The 16,620-nt window shown below is 35.0% G+C and overlaps 1 protein-coding gene across 1 annotated transcript in view; it reads right to left on the reverse strand.

Annotated features, from left to right (window-relative positions):
* Positions 1-14,540, reverse strand: part of LOC144958071 (putative oxidoreductase TM_0325) — a 19,459-nt gene extending 4,919 nt beyond the window's left edge. Inside the window, exons 1-6 of the mRNA XM_078889679.1 lie at positions 14,350-14,540; positions 4,120-4,259; positions 3,218-3,310; positions 2,034-2,172; positions 1,471-1,511; positions 296-365 (exon numbers count right to left, since the gene is read on the reverse strand). Coding sequence (XP_078745805.1) covers positions 296-365; positions 1,471-1,511; positions 2,034-2,172; positions 3,218-3,310; positions 4,120-4,259; positions 14,350-14,392 — 526 coding nt within the window. The 5' untranslated portion in view covers positions 14,393-14,540. The remainder of the gene's footprint in view (positions 1-295; positions 366-1,470; positions 1,512-2,033; positions 2,173-3,217; positions 3,311-4,119; positions 4,260-14,349) is intronic.
* Between the last annotated feature and the right edge of the window lie 2,080 nt (positions 14,541-16,620).

Raw genomic sequence — 16,620 nt, forward strand, 5'->3', positions numbered from 1 at the left:
AATATAATAATAATAATAATAATAATAATAATAATAATGATATAATAATAATAATAATAATAATAATAATAATAATAATAATAATAAAAGAATAAAATAATGAAAAATAAAAATAATAAAATAATAAATAGAAGAAGAAGAATAATATCGATGAAATAATAAATAATAATAATGATGAGAGAATGATGATGTGATGATGAGATGAATGATGATGATGATGATGATGATGATGATGATGATGATGATGATGATGATGATGATGATGATGATGATGATGATGAATATCAAGTCCTACCAAGGGCTGCATATTCCGTGAATTTGTCAATGGCGTGCTTTGCTACGGTGTAGGAGAAAAATCCTGGGAACTGGAAACATTGAAAACAATTACTGAATAGTGTGCAAAATTATTAGATTTAAGAGAAAATCTTTCTCTGAATAAATATACTAACGATGATTTTAGAAAACAATGGTACTGGTAACAATATGATCTCGAAATGATGGTTGAGATGATGTTGATTGTGATAACGATGGTGATAAAAGTTACATTAAAAAAATAATATAATTTCCTTTATTCACCTTAGCGGAATTAATACTGTAGTCTCTATCTCGAGAGAGGACAAGATAAACTTAGGCGTCAGCCGCACTGCAGATACCTGCTCAACATGGGCAATAGTTGCTACATTTCTAGCTCAACGTAAACATGGGATGCCGAAGCTGGGTTCACGGGTGAAAGTGAGATGCTTATCCCTATGATGTTGGTGATGGTGATGATGATGATGACGAGGAGGAGGAGGAGGAGGAATAGGAGGACAACGACGACGAGGTGGAGGAGGAGGAGGAGGAGAAAAAGAAGAAGAAGAAGAAGCAGAATGAGGATGAGGAAGAGGAGGAGGACGAGGAGGAGGATGATGATGAAGATGATGATGATGATGAGGAGGAGGAGAAAAAGGTGAAGAAGAAGAAGAAGAAGAAGAAGAAGAAGAAGAAGAAGAAGAAGAAGAAGAAGAAGAAGAAGAAGAAGAAGAAGAAGAAGAAGAAGAAGAAGAAGAAGAAAGAGGAGGAGGAGGAGGAGGAGGAGGAGGAGGAGGAGGAGCAGCAGCAGGAGGAGGAGGAGGAGGAGGAGGTGCGGGAAGGAAAAGAACACGGCTGTCATAGACCTGCTTTGAATCAAGGCTAGATTTGTCGTTAAGCCCCGTGTCCATGCCAACCAATCGGGTTTGTTAACAACCTGGTCAAATGTAGATTTAAATATAAAAGTAATTTGTGGCCTCGGTAGCAAATAATTTACTAACTCTTTCAACAACATATAAGGCCAGCTTCATGAACTTTATAAAATACCATACACAAACACACAAACAAACAAACAAACAAACACACACACACACATACACACACATTCACACTCAAATGTAACCACATGGAAACAAAAACATGCAAACATATTTATTGAAAACAACAAGAAGTTCTTACATTTTCCGTGGTCAGGGTGGTAGAAGTGTTGACAATGCAACCTGAAATGAAATACGGAGTCAGATACTCATAAACATAAATATAAATATTAATATCAATAAAGGACTTGAAATCAGAATAAATCACTGAGCAGCTAAATATGTCATTAATTTGTTCTGATGACTTTCAGCTTTCAAAAGGACCTGACAGTCTCACTTTAATTATTCATTATCAATCAGCAGCATCTTTATTTACTCTCTACAACTCGACAGTAACATTCTGTTCGAGCCTACGTGCACATAGTTGCAGGTCTGATAGCCTAACATACGTGTAGGCTTGCTTTAACATTGTTATAATGGACGATATGTTGCCTTTATTTGAGAATATTTCCAACATAACAAATGGCCTATAATGATTTGGGTTATCAGACCTGCAAATAAGTATGAGCACTTCGTATATAAAAAGGGTTTCTTGAATCGGAGAACGTTTGTAACCAAACAGACTACCCGTTTTGCTCGTAGAGAATGTCTAGGTGAAAATATTATTCTGGACGACTCGCAATGATTTAAAAAAAAAAGGTTTACCTTTGGTTTTCTTCAGATGTGGCAAAGCAGCTTTAGACAAGAATATCGGTGCCTTGAACATGAGGTCCATCATGGTGTCTAGCCCCTTTTCTGTGATGTCACGTAGTGGCTCGGCTAACAATCGCCCAGCATTATTCACCTGACGTGGAACAATGAGTATAGTAATAATATGTAATATGTAATCATTAATGTATATTAATGTTATACGTTTAGGTAAAATACTCACAACATCCGCCAGTCAAATTAACCATATCAACATACAAAACTGTGTGCAACCCTTAACGTTTATAGTCAGACTCATATAATCACTACAACAGCGTGGCTCAGCGGTATGGTCTTTGCTCCGTACTCAGAAGGCACCGAGTTCGATCACCAATGCGCTTTGTGGCCTTGAGCAAAGCACCTCAACCCATCTCAGTTTGCGGCGCTGCACTGCGGCTGACGCCTGGATTATTCCAGTTTCCCTTGAAATAGACACTAGAGAAAAAAATACTCTCTGAGATGAATAAAGGGAATTTTATATATAATTTGTTAGATATAATTTTGTGAAAATTATCACAGCCAGACTGTCTAAAAATGATAACAAAGAGCTGAATGTTGTCAACTTTATTCTTTCTAGAGCGCATGGAATCCATGAAGCGCCCTAAAGAATCTACATATATGTACAAAGACAATAGGTAACACAAAACGCAAATACAGTACTTTTACTCAAAAAAGCCTGCTTGAATAGGAATGTTTTCAAAAGTTTCCTTAAATTACAAAGCCATCTTACATCTCTCATCGTCATCAGTTTCATTCGTCGTGTTTTATTGATAACGGGAAACCCGAAACGTCCACATTATCTGTTTTCGTTTATGAAATTGAAGTTTTCATTCAATTTCCTGTTGTTATTTATTACTTCAAGCTTCGAACAGCCTGATAATCATTTATAATTAATAATAATAGATCTTTATTGTCCATAAATATGGCAATTTGTCATTTAGTTACACTTGTTATAACGTTAAATGATAACTGTAACATTGAACAGATATTTCACTCCTACTTATTTTCTCTCTCTCTCTCTCTCTCTCTCTCTCTCTCTCTCTCTCTCTCTCTCTCTCTCTCATTCTCTCTCTCTCATTCTCTCTCTCTCTCTCTCTCTCTCTCTCTCTCTCTCTCTCTCTTGATCTTAATTGATGGCATACCAAGATGTCCAGCTGGCCGAAAGTCTTGACCGTTTTTTCCACCAGAGCTTTGCGACATGCTTCAGTCGTTACATCTCCAGCTACGATAAGGACCTGGAAAAAATAATAATTGGGGAAAAACTGGTTGCAATCAAACGTAAATTCATGATTTGTGACCACCTAGTATCAGCTACAATTACTGGTATGGTAGTAGTAGTAGTAGTAGTAGTAGTAGTAGTAGTAGTAGTAGTAGTATTATTATTATTATTATTATTATTATTATTATTAGTAGTAGTAGTAGTAGTAGTAGTAGTAGTAGTAGTTGTAGTAGTAGCAGCAGCAGCAGCAGCAGCAGTAGTAGTAGTAGTAGTAGTAGTAGTAGTAGTAGTAATAGTAGTAGATGTAGTGATAGCTGTTGTTGTTTTTTTAGTAGCAGCAGTTGCAGCAGCAGCAGCATCAGCAGTAGTAGTAGTAGTAGTAGTAGTAGTAGTAGTAGTAGTAGTAGTAGTAGTAGTAGTTGTTGTTGTTGTTGTTGTAGTAGTAGTAGTAGTAGTAGTAGTAGTAGTAGTAGTAGTAGTAGCAGCACACAGCAACAGCAGCAGCAGTAGTAGTAGTAGTCGTAGTAGTAGTAGTAGTAGTAGTAGTAGTAGTAGTAGTAGTAGTAGTAGTAGTATTCGTAGTAGTAGTAGTATTCGTAGTAGTAGTAGTAGAAGTAGTAGTAGTAGTGGTAGTAGTAGTAGTAGTAGTAGTAGTAGTAGTAGTAGTAGTAGTAGTAGTAGTAGTAGTCGTCGTCGTAGTCGTCTGTCGTCAGTAGTAGTTAGTAGTTAGTAGTAGTAGTAGTAGTAGTAGTAGTGGTGGTAGTAGTAGTAGTAGTAGTAGCGGTAGTAGTAGTGATGGTAAGAGCATAGCAGTTGCAGACTCACCTGGTTTCCTTTACCTCCAGCTTTTTTACATTCCTCAGCAACTGCTTGTAGTTTCGCTTCATTACGGCCATGAAGAGTTACCTTTGCTCCTCGCTTGACAAACAAGATGGCTGCGGTTCGTCCTATTCCAGAACTACTACCTGTATTAACAAGATATGAAGTGAGTAGAAAAGTGCCAGAAGACAATAGAGAATAAAAATTTTTTTTTTTTTTTTTTTTCGCGGCGGTGGTGGGGTTTGAACCTGCGACCTTATTGGTACGACAACTCCGCCTGGCAGGTGAGAGCGTGGCTCTACCGTGTGAGCTATCCACGAACACAAAAATATTCGTTTCAAACCCAAAGTCATTTCTAGATCCCTCTCTCACCCACTTCTTGAGATCGCCGATTCGTTCGCCACCATCGCGAAGTAATTTTGACCAGCAGTTAAGCTTAATAGCCAATATTCTCATCACAAACATATAACATAGAAACGATTGAGACATTGAGTATGCTCCGGTGTATGGGGTGAATTTTTAATTCAGAAAAGTGAGTGGAGCAGGCACTTATGTTGGTAACAACAAGATATGAAGTGAGTAGAAAAGTGCCAGAAGACAATAGAGAATAAAAAATTTACCTGTATTAAGTGAAACATTACATTATTTTTACCATCTACGAGGGAAGGCGTCCCGATAGCTCATTGGTGGAGCACTTTTCTAAAAAAAACAAGGGACTGACGATTGGACAGCGGGGAATATTGATCTATAGAAAAGTACTCTGCGATAGACTGGCGCCCTATCCAAAAGTAGCAAGTTCCCCTTAACGCCATATAATTCCGGACACATTCCACTCCAATGGGCTTCGTGGATCTAAAGAACTTCCGAAAAGGATTGAGTGTCTAGTAATTTACTTCATTTTGTCGGGATAATTGAAAGAGTTCTCTGCTAATTATTTTTATAGAGAAAAAAACCTAATACCATGAGTTTATAAGAGAAAAATCAATTTGTAGCAAACTTATGTAAAAATTGCTGCAATATTGCCTAATTAAAATAGACACAATAAATTGTCAAACAGGTGAATTTTTTTTCCGAGGCACTCCATTAACACACACACACACACACACACACACACACACACACACACCACACACATATATATAATAATATATATATATATATATATATATATATATGTATATATATATAGTTGAGTTTGAGTTGCACTTTATGGTTTGCCGGATAAATCAAAAAGTTCAAAATCTATCAAAGAAAAAAAATCTTCTTGATGCGTAGAAAGAATTCATGTAAAAGCAATGGAAAGAAAAGTATTCGCAATTATAACAATAAAAACATATTTTATACCATTAATTCAGTCTTTTACCATCTGGGAGAACGTTTTGTCAGATTAAATGTAAAACTAACAAGTTCTAACAAGATAACTAGTCCTAAACGTTTGTCCCTTAAAACATTAAAAATTTCCGAACAAACTCCACCATCACGTCCTTAAACATTCACTTAATCCTCAACACTTTGGTTGACTTTCAATGAGTATTGTGGAAAGACGTTCGTTACATCAGCAATAAAAATGTTGAATACTTCATATGGTACAGCTAAACCAAGGATTGACTATTTGATTGATTAAGTGATTGATTTATTTATTGTTAGATTGATTGACCAATTGATATTGATGATAATATTTAATGTCAGATTAGCACAAATGTAGCTTATTGAAAACAAAATACGTCTGTCTATGCTGTGTGTATGTGTGTTTGTGCCCCCGCGTGAGAGAAAGAGAGGAAGAGAGATAAAGAGAAAAAGAGTGGGAAGAAGTGAAATATCTGTTGAATATTATAGTTATCATATAATGTTATGGCAAGTGTAACTTAATGACAAATTGCTATATTTATGGAGACTATTGATCTATTATATATTATACCTATTATGATTATATATATATATATATATATATATATATATATTATATGAGTGTTTGTGTGCTTGCGTTTATATATATATATATATATATATATATATATATATATATATATATATATATAAAATATATATATATATATATATATATATATATATATATATACCCAAATATAAACAGAGATATATAGCGAGATAGATAGAAATAGATAAAGAGATAGATAGATAGATAGACATGTTGATAGACAGATAGATAGATAGATAGATAGATAGATAGATAGATAGATGGATGGATAGATAGATAGATAGATAGATAGATAGATAGATAGATAGATAGATAGATAGATAGATAGATAGATAGATAGATAGATAGATAGATAGATAGATAGATAGATAGATGGATAGATAGATAGATAGATAGTTACAAAGAGAAAAATAGAGAAGGGGGCGAATGCTTGTAATAATTGATTTAGTTTATTACGAGACTAAAAGTATGATGACACAAATAAACGACATTAATCTAAACCAAATTGAGTAAAATGTATGCGGTTGAATGAACGCATTGAAAATAAGATTTCCCGTTTTCAAAGCGTCTCCGTCTATGTAGCTGAGAACGTTGTTGGGTAATTCTTGTGTCTTTTATTTATCATGAACTGATCTATAGAAATTAATTCCACCAGAACAGTCATTAAAAACATCATAAGAACGATAACATTTTTGCCATAAATATTTTTACACGTTTGAACGCTTGCCTACTGTATACTCAGCTTTTTTTTTATTAATGTCACACGGTCTATATACCTACTTCTTTTGTTTGGGGTTGTGTTTTTGAAAACAAAATGTATAATAATTTTTTAAAATCTAAGGGTGTAAAGATAATAAATGTTCGAAAAGATCATTGGTCCGAAACCTTATAATAATAATAATAATAATGCTAAATAATAATAATAATAATAATAATATAATAATAATAATAATAATAATAATAACATAATAATAATAATGATAACAATAATAATAATAATAATAATAATAATAATAATAATAATAATAATAATAATAATAAATAATAATAATAATAAATAATAATAATAATAATAATAATAATATAATAATAATAATAATAATAATAATAATAATAATAATAATAATATAATAATATAATAATAATAAGAAGAAGAAGAAGAAGAAGAAGAAGAAGAAGAATATATACTTTATTCATCCAAAAAAAAAAAAAATGGAAATTCGTTTACAGACGGGGCATGCATAAATATGTATAAACACAAAGTTGAGAATCTATGGCGACAATTTATATATATTCTTCTTCTTCAAGTACCAAGTCTGTGCCAGACATCGGTGATCATGGTACGCCATTCATCTCTCTGATCAGATAACCGCAGAAAACTAGTATTACTCTTCTCTTTCTTTGTCACCCAGCTGTTCAAACTATTCAAATATGTTTTTCTTGGTCTACCTTTACTCTTTTTACCTTCTATCTTTCCTGTGAGAGCAAGATTTTCAATACATTTATGTCGATTTAGGTGCCCTAAAAATTGCATTTGTCTTTTTCTTATTGTACGAATTAATAACCTTTTAGCTTCAGCTTGCTCTAATTCTTCATTAGTTTTTTTCTCTGTCCATGAGATATTTAACATCCTTCTAAGAAACCATGTTTCTGCTGCCTTTAGTTTCTTTCTAATGTCTTCTGTAATTGTCCAGCCTTCACAGCCATATAATAATAATGCCTGGACTTCTCCTAAAGTTCTAATAATTGTTTCGCTGTAGATATTAAAATTGTCTGGTGACATCCTTGTCTAACACCTCGTGTATATATTTACTGAATTCTCCTTCAATCCTGACGGTATACATATAAATCTTACAAAGCGAAACATGTTGTCCCCATGATCCCCGGTTTGAACCCATATACAAATGCACAAAAATGTAAAAAATATACATCCAAGAGCCAATAGCGACATTTTATATATTAATTTGATAAATTGAGATAGACCATACCTCTGGCCTCTAGTCCGAACTTGTGTGTGTATATTTAAAAAATAGTATTTAATTTAAATCACAGATGCGCGTTAATAATTCGAACACCATGTGGCAAAAATGAATTAAGGTGATGTATTGTCTTTGTTTTTATAGATATGAGGCGACGGCTGATCATGGAGAACTTAATATATTTATGAAGGGCGTGATCGCCATCCTTCATAACTTTCTCCATTTTACTTAGACAAAATCTCTTGAACAGTTTTTCCACATTGGAAATTGGGTGAGTATAACTCCTGGCTTTATGAATTATCCGATCAATTTTCTTAATGTCGCAAATACTGGCATTTCCACACCATGCTGTAATAAAAAAAGTAATAATGGTCTCCCAAATGGATCTATAAAAAAGGGTGCATAACGTTTTGTCTATGTCAAATTCTGAAAGTTTCCGAATAAAATACATTCTTTTGTTCAATTTAGAGATAGCAGCATCGGTTTGTAAATGCCACTGCAATTTATTGTCAATTAAAATACCCAAATATTTGTAAACCGAAACTTGCTCAACAGCTTGATTGTTAATTTTGAACGGACTAATGGAATTTGTGTTCTTTCTAAAATCAAAAATCATTTCTTTGGTTTTTCCTACATTTAATTTCAGGGAGTTATCTTCACACCAACCAACAAATCTGTCGATCTCAGATCTGTATGCCGTTTCATCATCTTTAAATATTAACCCTTGAAGGAAAGTGTCGTCAGCAAATTTTAAAATTGGGACCAAGTCACTTGTACAGTCATTTGTGTAAACCGTAAAGGGGCGAGGAGAGAGAACACACCCTTGAGGGGTTCCTGTATTAGTAATTATTTTATTAGATTTGTTTCCATTAATTTCTACAACTTGTGCTCTCTTTAAAAGAAAGTCTAAAATCCAGGAAATTAAATGGGGATTTATATTCAAACATGTCAGCTTTTCAACAAGTAAATGGGGCCGAATCGTGTTGAATGCTGAAGAAAAATCAATAAAAAGAATTCTGCAATATGCCTTTGGTTTATCTAAATGACTGTAAATATTATTCAACAAAAGGTTAATGGCATCATCAACACTTCTATTTGGTTGATATGCAAATTGTAAGGGGTCAGATTGGGGACCAAACTGGAGATTAAGCTTTTTCAGTACAAGTCGTTCGAAACATTTCATAACAATAGATGTCAGGGCTATAGGTCTGAGATTATTCATGCAAGAGACCTTGTCTTTCCTGGGGACAGGGACAATTTTCGATGTTTTCCAAATGGCCGGAATACAGGATTGTTGGATAGACATATCAAAAATAATGGTAAAAAATATAACACAATTGCTCGGCACACACTTTCAATAACTTGCCTCTAATGCCATCATGCCCACATGCTTTCCGTGCATTTACACTCTCAAACTCTCTCCTCACTAGCCGTTCATCAAACACAATCTCATCTTCTTCTGTCACGTCATTTAATGCTGTTGATCTAATTCTATTAATTTCATTTTCAAAATTACCGTCATCAAAACGTGCGTAAAATTGTTTAGATCTAATTCATTGACGTCAACGTCACACAATGAGTTGGATTTCCTTTTATTGTTGTTATGGTTGACGATCGTCTTCATTCCCTTCCATGTATCCTTAATATTTTCCAGATCTTAATTCATCCTCTAATTTTGACTTATAATTAGCAAAGGCACTCAAAGAAAACATATCCATAACAATAACCGGAATCGATATGTCCGCAGCCTTTGATACGATCGACAGAGGAAAACTTTTGGAGATATTAACAGACATAGTAGACGAAGACGAGCTCCGAATAATCCGATTTCTCCTCAGCAACACAAAGATACAACCAAGGATATACGGGGCCACAAAACAGACGCAGTTCGAAAGTAACATCGGGACCCCCCAAGGAGATAGTCTGAGCCCGATTCTGTTCACAATATACTTAGAACACGCTCTGAAAGAAGTTCGAAAAGTCATTCCAAAACCAACGACTCATATTGAGAATGCAATCCCTAGAGAAATCGCCTATGCAGATGATGTCGATTTTATTGGATCAACACCAGCAAATATAGACATCATACAAAATACCCCCATGAAATATAACCTCCAAGTCAATGCCAATAAAACCGAATTTACAACAATATCGAGGAACAAAGAGGAATGGAAAAGAACAAAGAAAGTCGGCTCACTAATTGGAGACACCGAGGATGTACAAAGAAGAAAACAGCTATCAAACGCCGCACTCAGTAAACTCACCAATGTATGGATTAGAGGTGACAAAATAAAGAGAAAAACCAAACTGAAACTGTACCGTGCTCTTGTAAAACCGGTACTTCTGTATAACTGCGGCACTTGGGCGTTTGCAAAATCCGAAGAACATCTGGATGCCTTCCATCGCACACAGCTAAGAAGGGTACTGGACATCAAATACCCAAAAAAGATCTCAAATGAATCACTCTATAAGATCACAAAAGAAAGACCAATCTCCCTTGACATTTTACAACCACGATGGCAACTTTTCGGTCACATACTACGCAGGGACAAAAACATACCAGCTAACCAAGCCATGTCGGGATACTTCCAAAAACACGGGAACCTTTTCAGAGGAAGACCGATCACAACACTCCCTGTGATCCTAAACAAAAACCTCACAACACTTGGACAAAGCATTAGTCTCATAACGGCAGGGGACCTTGAAAATCTGAGAACCCTAGCAGAGGACCGGCAATATTGGAGACACCTCACACAGGAAATACTGGAAACAGCCAAGGCGACCCGATCTTTCGGTCGAGACGCGAAAGGCATCTAAGTCAAGTCAAGTTATGGTTGACGATCGTCTTCATTCCCTTCCATGTATCCTTAATATTTTCCAGATCTTAATTCATCCTCTAATTTTGACTTATAATTAGCCTTGTATTTCTTTATTTCTCTCTTTATTTCCTCTTGTTTCTTTTCCAAACCTTTCCTATCTCCTTTGGTGTAAAAATACTTCTTTTCTTATCAGTGGCGTGGCATGCTTACGGTATAAGGTGGTGCCAGAATCAGAAGAAAATGACTTAAAACGTGCTATATTTGTAAATGCAAAAGAAAGAAAATGTTTTAAAGAAATGACGTACTAAAATAAGTAAGAGGCGGAATGCATCAGTTTTATTTTTTTGTTAAATGCTGTAATACATTTTTAAAAGATGGAACGGTGCCAGGCACCAATCAACCAATATAGCCACGCCTATGAACCTTATCGATAAACACACTTGAATCAAATGCCAAATCGATGTCCAACAAAAGATAAGTATCTAATCCTAAACGTTCGCCCTTTCAACATCAAATATTTCCGAACAAACTCCACCACCACGTCCTTAAAAATTCACTTAATCCTCAACACTTGGTTAACTTTCAATGAGTATTGTGGAAAGACGTAAGAATGACGTTACTGTTTGTTGGAGCCGTCTGTGACCTTCCCACAGAACGAGGTGCACTTATTTGAAGGTCTGATAACCCAATTAATTATGGGCTTATTGTTGTAATGGAAATCTTTAAAAAATCACGCAAAATATTGTCCATTACAATAATGTTAAACTTGGTCCATAATTGCGCTCGGATACCAGACCTGCATATGTACATGTCGCTCAGAAAATTAGTGGCGAAAAATACTGTTAAATACATCTTTAACTGTAGTCAATTTTGATAAAAATTTTTTATCAATACCAGGTACGCCAATGAGCATTTATTGTAATGGACATCATATTTTCATTTGTTAAATTACCAGAAAATTTCACAGAGTTTCAAGCACGGTATTTTTCCTCTGGACTAAAATTACATTCTGTCAACTGTCTATTCATGACGCCCAATGTTTTCTAATGGGTTCATCTGACGCATACTCGTTTGCAGGTCTGATAACCCATATTGATTTAGGCTCATTGTTGTAATGGAAATACACTCTAACTAACACAAAATTTTGTCTATTACAACTGTCAAACTCAAGCCCATAATTGCGTTCGGTTATCAGACCTGCAAATATGTGCAAGCAAGTTTTATCCAAAGGCTGGATTATCTGGTAGTTGGAATATTTTGATTTTCTAGATGTGTATTTTTAACTGAGTTTGTCCAATGAGGGGTGTATTATCCTGCATGATGATTTGATAGAAACATTACTACCAACAGATAGTACAAGACGTATTCTTCTACCATTTCCGTGATGTAGTCATCATTTGGTAGTATTCCATTCACTCTTAGAAATGGAACTTTTCTGCATTCCACCAGACCACCCCAAACATAGAGAGTTCATTATCTTCGGTCCCTCTTTTCTTGAATCTCATCCTCATCATACCTCTTATCTGTGAGGAGCTAACGTTCAAAACGTGCTAAATCACATCCAGATGATGACATGAGTAAACAGTCTCAAGCAACGTTATGGACATCTTGGAATCACTAGAGAAAATTTGAACTCTCAAATCATTCATGGTATCGTCCTTGAGGCTAACAAGACAAGTATTTTCCTGTTTAACTCTCTCATTATATTAAATGACAAAAAATGTAGTTTTTTTTGTCTCTGAATAATGAAAATGCGACTTTGCTGATTTTGAAGGTAACCGCCTCAGACATTTTTCTATAGATAGAATGAAGATGACGTCACGCAGGACTTTGTCTTCCGGATGATGGTGTTGTGATTTTCTTAGCCAAGCGCACACTATATATACCCATTCTGTAAAATTGGGAACAGCTATAGACGTAAGTCACCTAGACTACAACGGCTATCGGAACCCTCGGTTTTATCTCTTGTAATCTGTATTACGAAGTCAAATGCAATGACAACTGACAGACTCGGCGACAAAACACGTTTCTTTAACCTTTTTTTTTTTTAATGGTCAGAAAACATTTACTACAAACATCGATTGAGTAGCATGGTTACCAACTTGTGACAAAAATTTCAAACAAGTCAAGTTTGGGACCATATCAAGCAACGTGTACATATATGCAGGTCTGACATCAAAACCTGCTTATGGGCCTAGTTTAACATTGTTGTAATGGACAATATTCTGCGCCATTTTTTTTAGATTTCCATTACACAATGAGCTCATAAGGAATTGGGTTATCAGACCTGCTAAGAAGTGTTTGTCCGATGATGTCAATTGACTGCAATTTGAAATAATTTTTTGTCTGGAGATAAGGGGGAAAAAGTATAAAGTCTTTGTCAGTGAAAGACATAACATAGGCGAGGACAATTTTTGAACTTGTGTGCGTCAGAGATGGATCGGATTGTCACCGATAAATTGTCATTTATGAAAAATAACGAATATTTGTGACCCATTGGCTCTACATTGTGGTATTATTTCGGGGTTAAGAGGACTCGAAACAGTGAATTTAACCAGTTATATGACGCACTCTGGAAAAACATATTTAAACATTTGGCCAGAAAACTCGTCCTTCAAATATCTATCATCTTGGCAAAAGCTCTGAAACTTTGCGAAGGGTCATTTAAATCGATCGATATTTAAAGGACCAGTTAGTTTTCTGGCAAAATTTTTATTTACGTGTTTTCCAGAGTGCGACAGTTAATTGGTTAAAGGCCAACAAAAAAAAAACATTTTAAAATTATGCCCTTCTGCCACCACATCATAAGATATCGTCGCCAAGGCATTCCACGAAAGAATATAGATAATTCATCAAAAAAAGATGTCTGATGTCAACAGGAATGACTCGTGTCGTCCAAGTGAGCAAACTTGGGGTCAATAATCTTGCCCAAGGGAAAAAACGAAAGTGCCTGAAGCGAGGCTCGAACCCGGGACCTTCCGAGTGACCGTGCACCGTGCTTAAACACTCATACAGATTTTTATTTGTTCTCTCATTTACAATTTTGAAATCTATTGGTGCCATGCGTTTAGGTAAGATACACACAACATTAGTCAGCCTGCTATATACCAATACACAAAGCTATTTGTAACCTTGAACATTTATAGTCTGATTGATAGAATTTAGTGAAAACGAATCATCAAATGGCTGTCTTAAAAAATAACAAAGAGCCGAGTGGTGTCTATTTCGTTTCCTCTTTAACTATGAAAGTAGATAAGACTATATTGAAGTGCTTGATAGATCTATCGACTCATTCGCAAACCAACTTTGTTTAAATCTATTTTCTTAAAAAATCTGGTCCAAACATCATATACTTTGTCATATAGATAGTACTATAAGGTCCGATCAAAAAGACGGCATACAATTCATTCTACCCAGTAGACGCTAGAAAAACTGGGATAAATTCAGATTCCATTGGTCTTGTATATTTTATGGAGTCCTCTAGCAACTAGATACTCACCGGTTATAATGGCGACTTTTCCAGAGAGACTCAAGTTGTCCATTTTAGTCTTATCCAAGTCCAACACAAGTAGAAGTATAAAATACGCAAGGAAACCAAACCACTGAATGAGTTTGAAATGCGTCGAGCACTGAAGTAACCAAAGAATTCAATGTTAACTTCAGTTCAAAGAAAATGGGAAAATTGAGAGAGAGAGAGAGAGAGAGAGAGAGAGAGAGAGAGAGAGAGAGAGAGAGAGAGAGAGAGAGAGAGAGTCGAAATCCGAAACCGAGGGCTGAAAGGGATTACTGAAGTGTAAAGAAAAATAAAATATCTTTCAGGTTATAGTTTCCCATAAGATTGTATAGACCAACATAAATAATTTTAATATAACCGTAAACCTGGCAAACCGGATCGTTTGATTTAAAAGAGAATAGAAGTTCTAGGTAGACGCAATCAAAACTTAAAGGCCAAAAGCAAAATCAGCGCCGAAAAAAAGTAAATAATAAACGGCATGGGGGGCTGTTTTATTTGGGTAAAAAGTTCAATGCCCGCACTATCAATCTTGGGTTATCAGCGCCTAAGATAATGTAGGTAGCACTTATGGGATTTGTTTAAGGAAAGATTAGAAGTAATTACCAACAACATCTTACCCAAATGCCCATCTATAGTCGTATTCTTTTTTTAGGTGCTGTGCAGAGCGATCTCCCATCATACGTTTTACAATCGCAACAGATGCTGCACTGTGAGTATCTAATAACACTTAAAGGTTGCTGATGGCATAAAAAATTGGGATGGATCCTGTGAGGGTCCAAACTTTCTCTGGAAGATAAATGGTCTTGTATTGGTACATGTGATCACATGTCCTCAATTTAGGCCTCATGAATCTGAGGGGTTTTAGGTTCATTATTATGTGACGATTCAAGAAGGCTACGAACAAATAAATCCTTAAGTTGTTGTCCATTCGAAATCCTACTACTAACAGTTCAGAAATAGCCTTCAGAGTGTCAGTTTGGAGAAGACCTACCTACATTTTTTAACGGTAAATTTGATCCTTTTGATAGGGTTTTATTTAAAGGCTTTTCTATTTTTCTTTTTATTGCTTCTTTTGCGTTCTCGGGCTTCAAAAAGTCCCTTCCAACTCTTTCTAATGGCAACAAACCCGTAACAACCGACTTCTTTACATTATATCCACATAAAAGACAAATACAAACAACACATAAACGCACATACACAAACACACACTACACATGGTTACACACAGAAGATGAACAGATAGATAGATAGATAGATAGATAGATAGATAGATAGATAGATAGACAGATAGATAGATAGATAGATAGATAGATAGATAGACAGGTAGATAGATAGATAGATAGATAGATAGATAGATAGGTAGATAGAGCAAAAAAGAAAGAAAGAGAGAGAGAGAGAGAGAGAGAGAGAGAGAGAGAGAGAGAGAGAGAGAGAGAGAGAGAGAGAAGAGAGTTTCAGTTCCATTCACGACTCAATAAAAAGGGAAAAAATCCTAAAATCAGTGATAGAAAACTAACCATTTCATCGTTGACACCAAAAATGTCTTCTCTTTGTCACATCATTTAAACATTGTTCATTGCAAGTCATTTTAATAATTACATTTTCCTTCGATGACAAGGAACTGATGTTTTCTTTGCAACACAAAGTGCATAACTATGTCTAACATATTCATCGTTTAAAGTATAGTGTACATATTATGAGCACTTCGAAATGTACGCATCAGTGATCACCTTTCTTAAGTTGGTGTTTAGATCAGAATTTTGTTATGTCTTAACAATTGATTTTAACTTTTAAATCAGGGGTACAATTTTCCTTCCCCTGACAGATATCATAGACTGCGCCTTGTGAAACTTTCACAACTTTTCTGTACTCATCATGTGGCAACGGTGCCCTGTCTGTCTTAATCTTGTACTCTTTTTCAAGCATATTGGATGGATGTTGTATCGATCTATCTTATCTGTATATCCATCCATATTTCTATCTATCTATCTATCTATCTATCTATCTATCTATCTATCTATCTATCTATCTATCTATCTATCTATCTATCTATCTATCTATCTATCTATCTTTCTTTCTATCTATCTATATATCTATCTATCTATCTATCTATCTATCTATCTTTCTTTCTATCTATCTATCTATCTATCTATCTATCTATCTATCTATCTATCTGATTTATCTATCTATATACTTTGATTTCTATTTTACAAATCTTCGACATGCGTCAATGTATAATGTTAAATATTAGATGAG

The sequence above is a fragment of the Berghia stephanieae genome, chromosome 1 (assembly GCF_034508935.2).
Source record: "Berghia stephanieae isolate SIO BIC M18660-M18661 chromosome 1, UCSD_Bste_1.3, whole genome shotgun sequence".
In the NCBI taxonomy this organism is placed as follows: domain Eukaryota; kingdom Metazoa; phylum Mollusca; class Gastropoda; order Nudibranchia; family Aeolidiidae; genus Berghia; species Berghia stephanieae.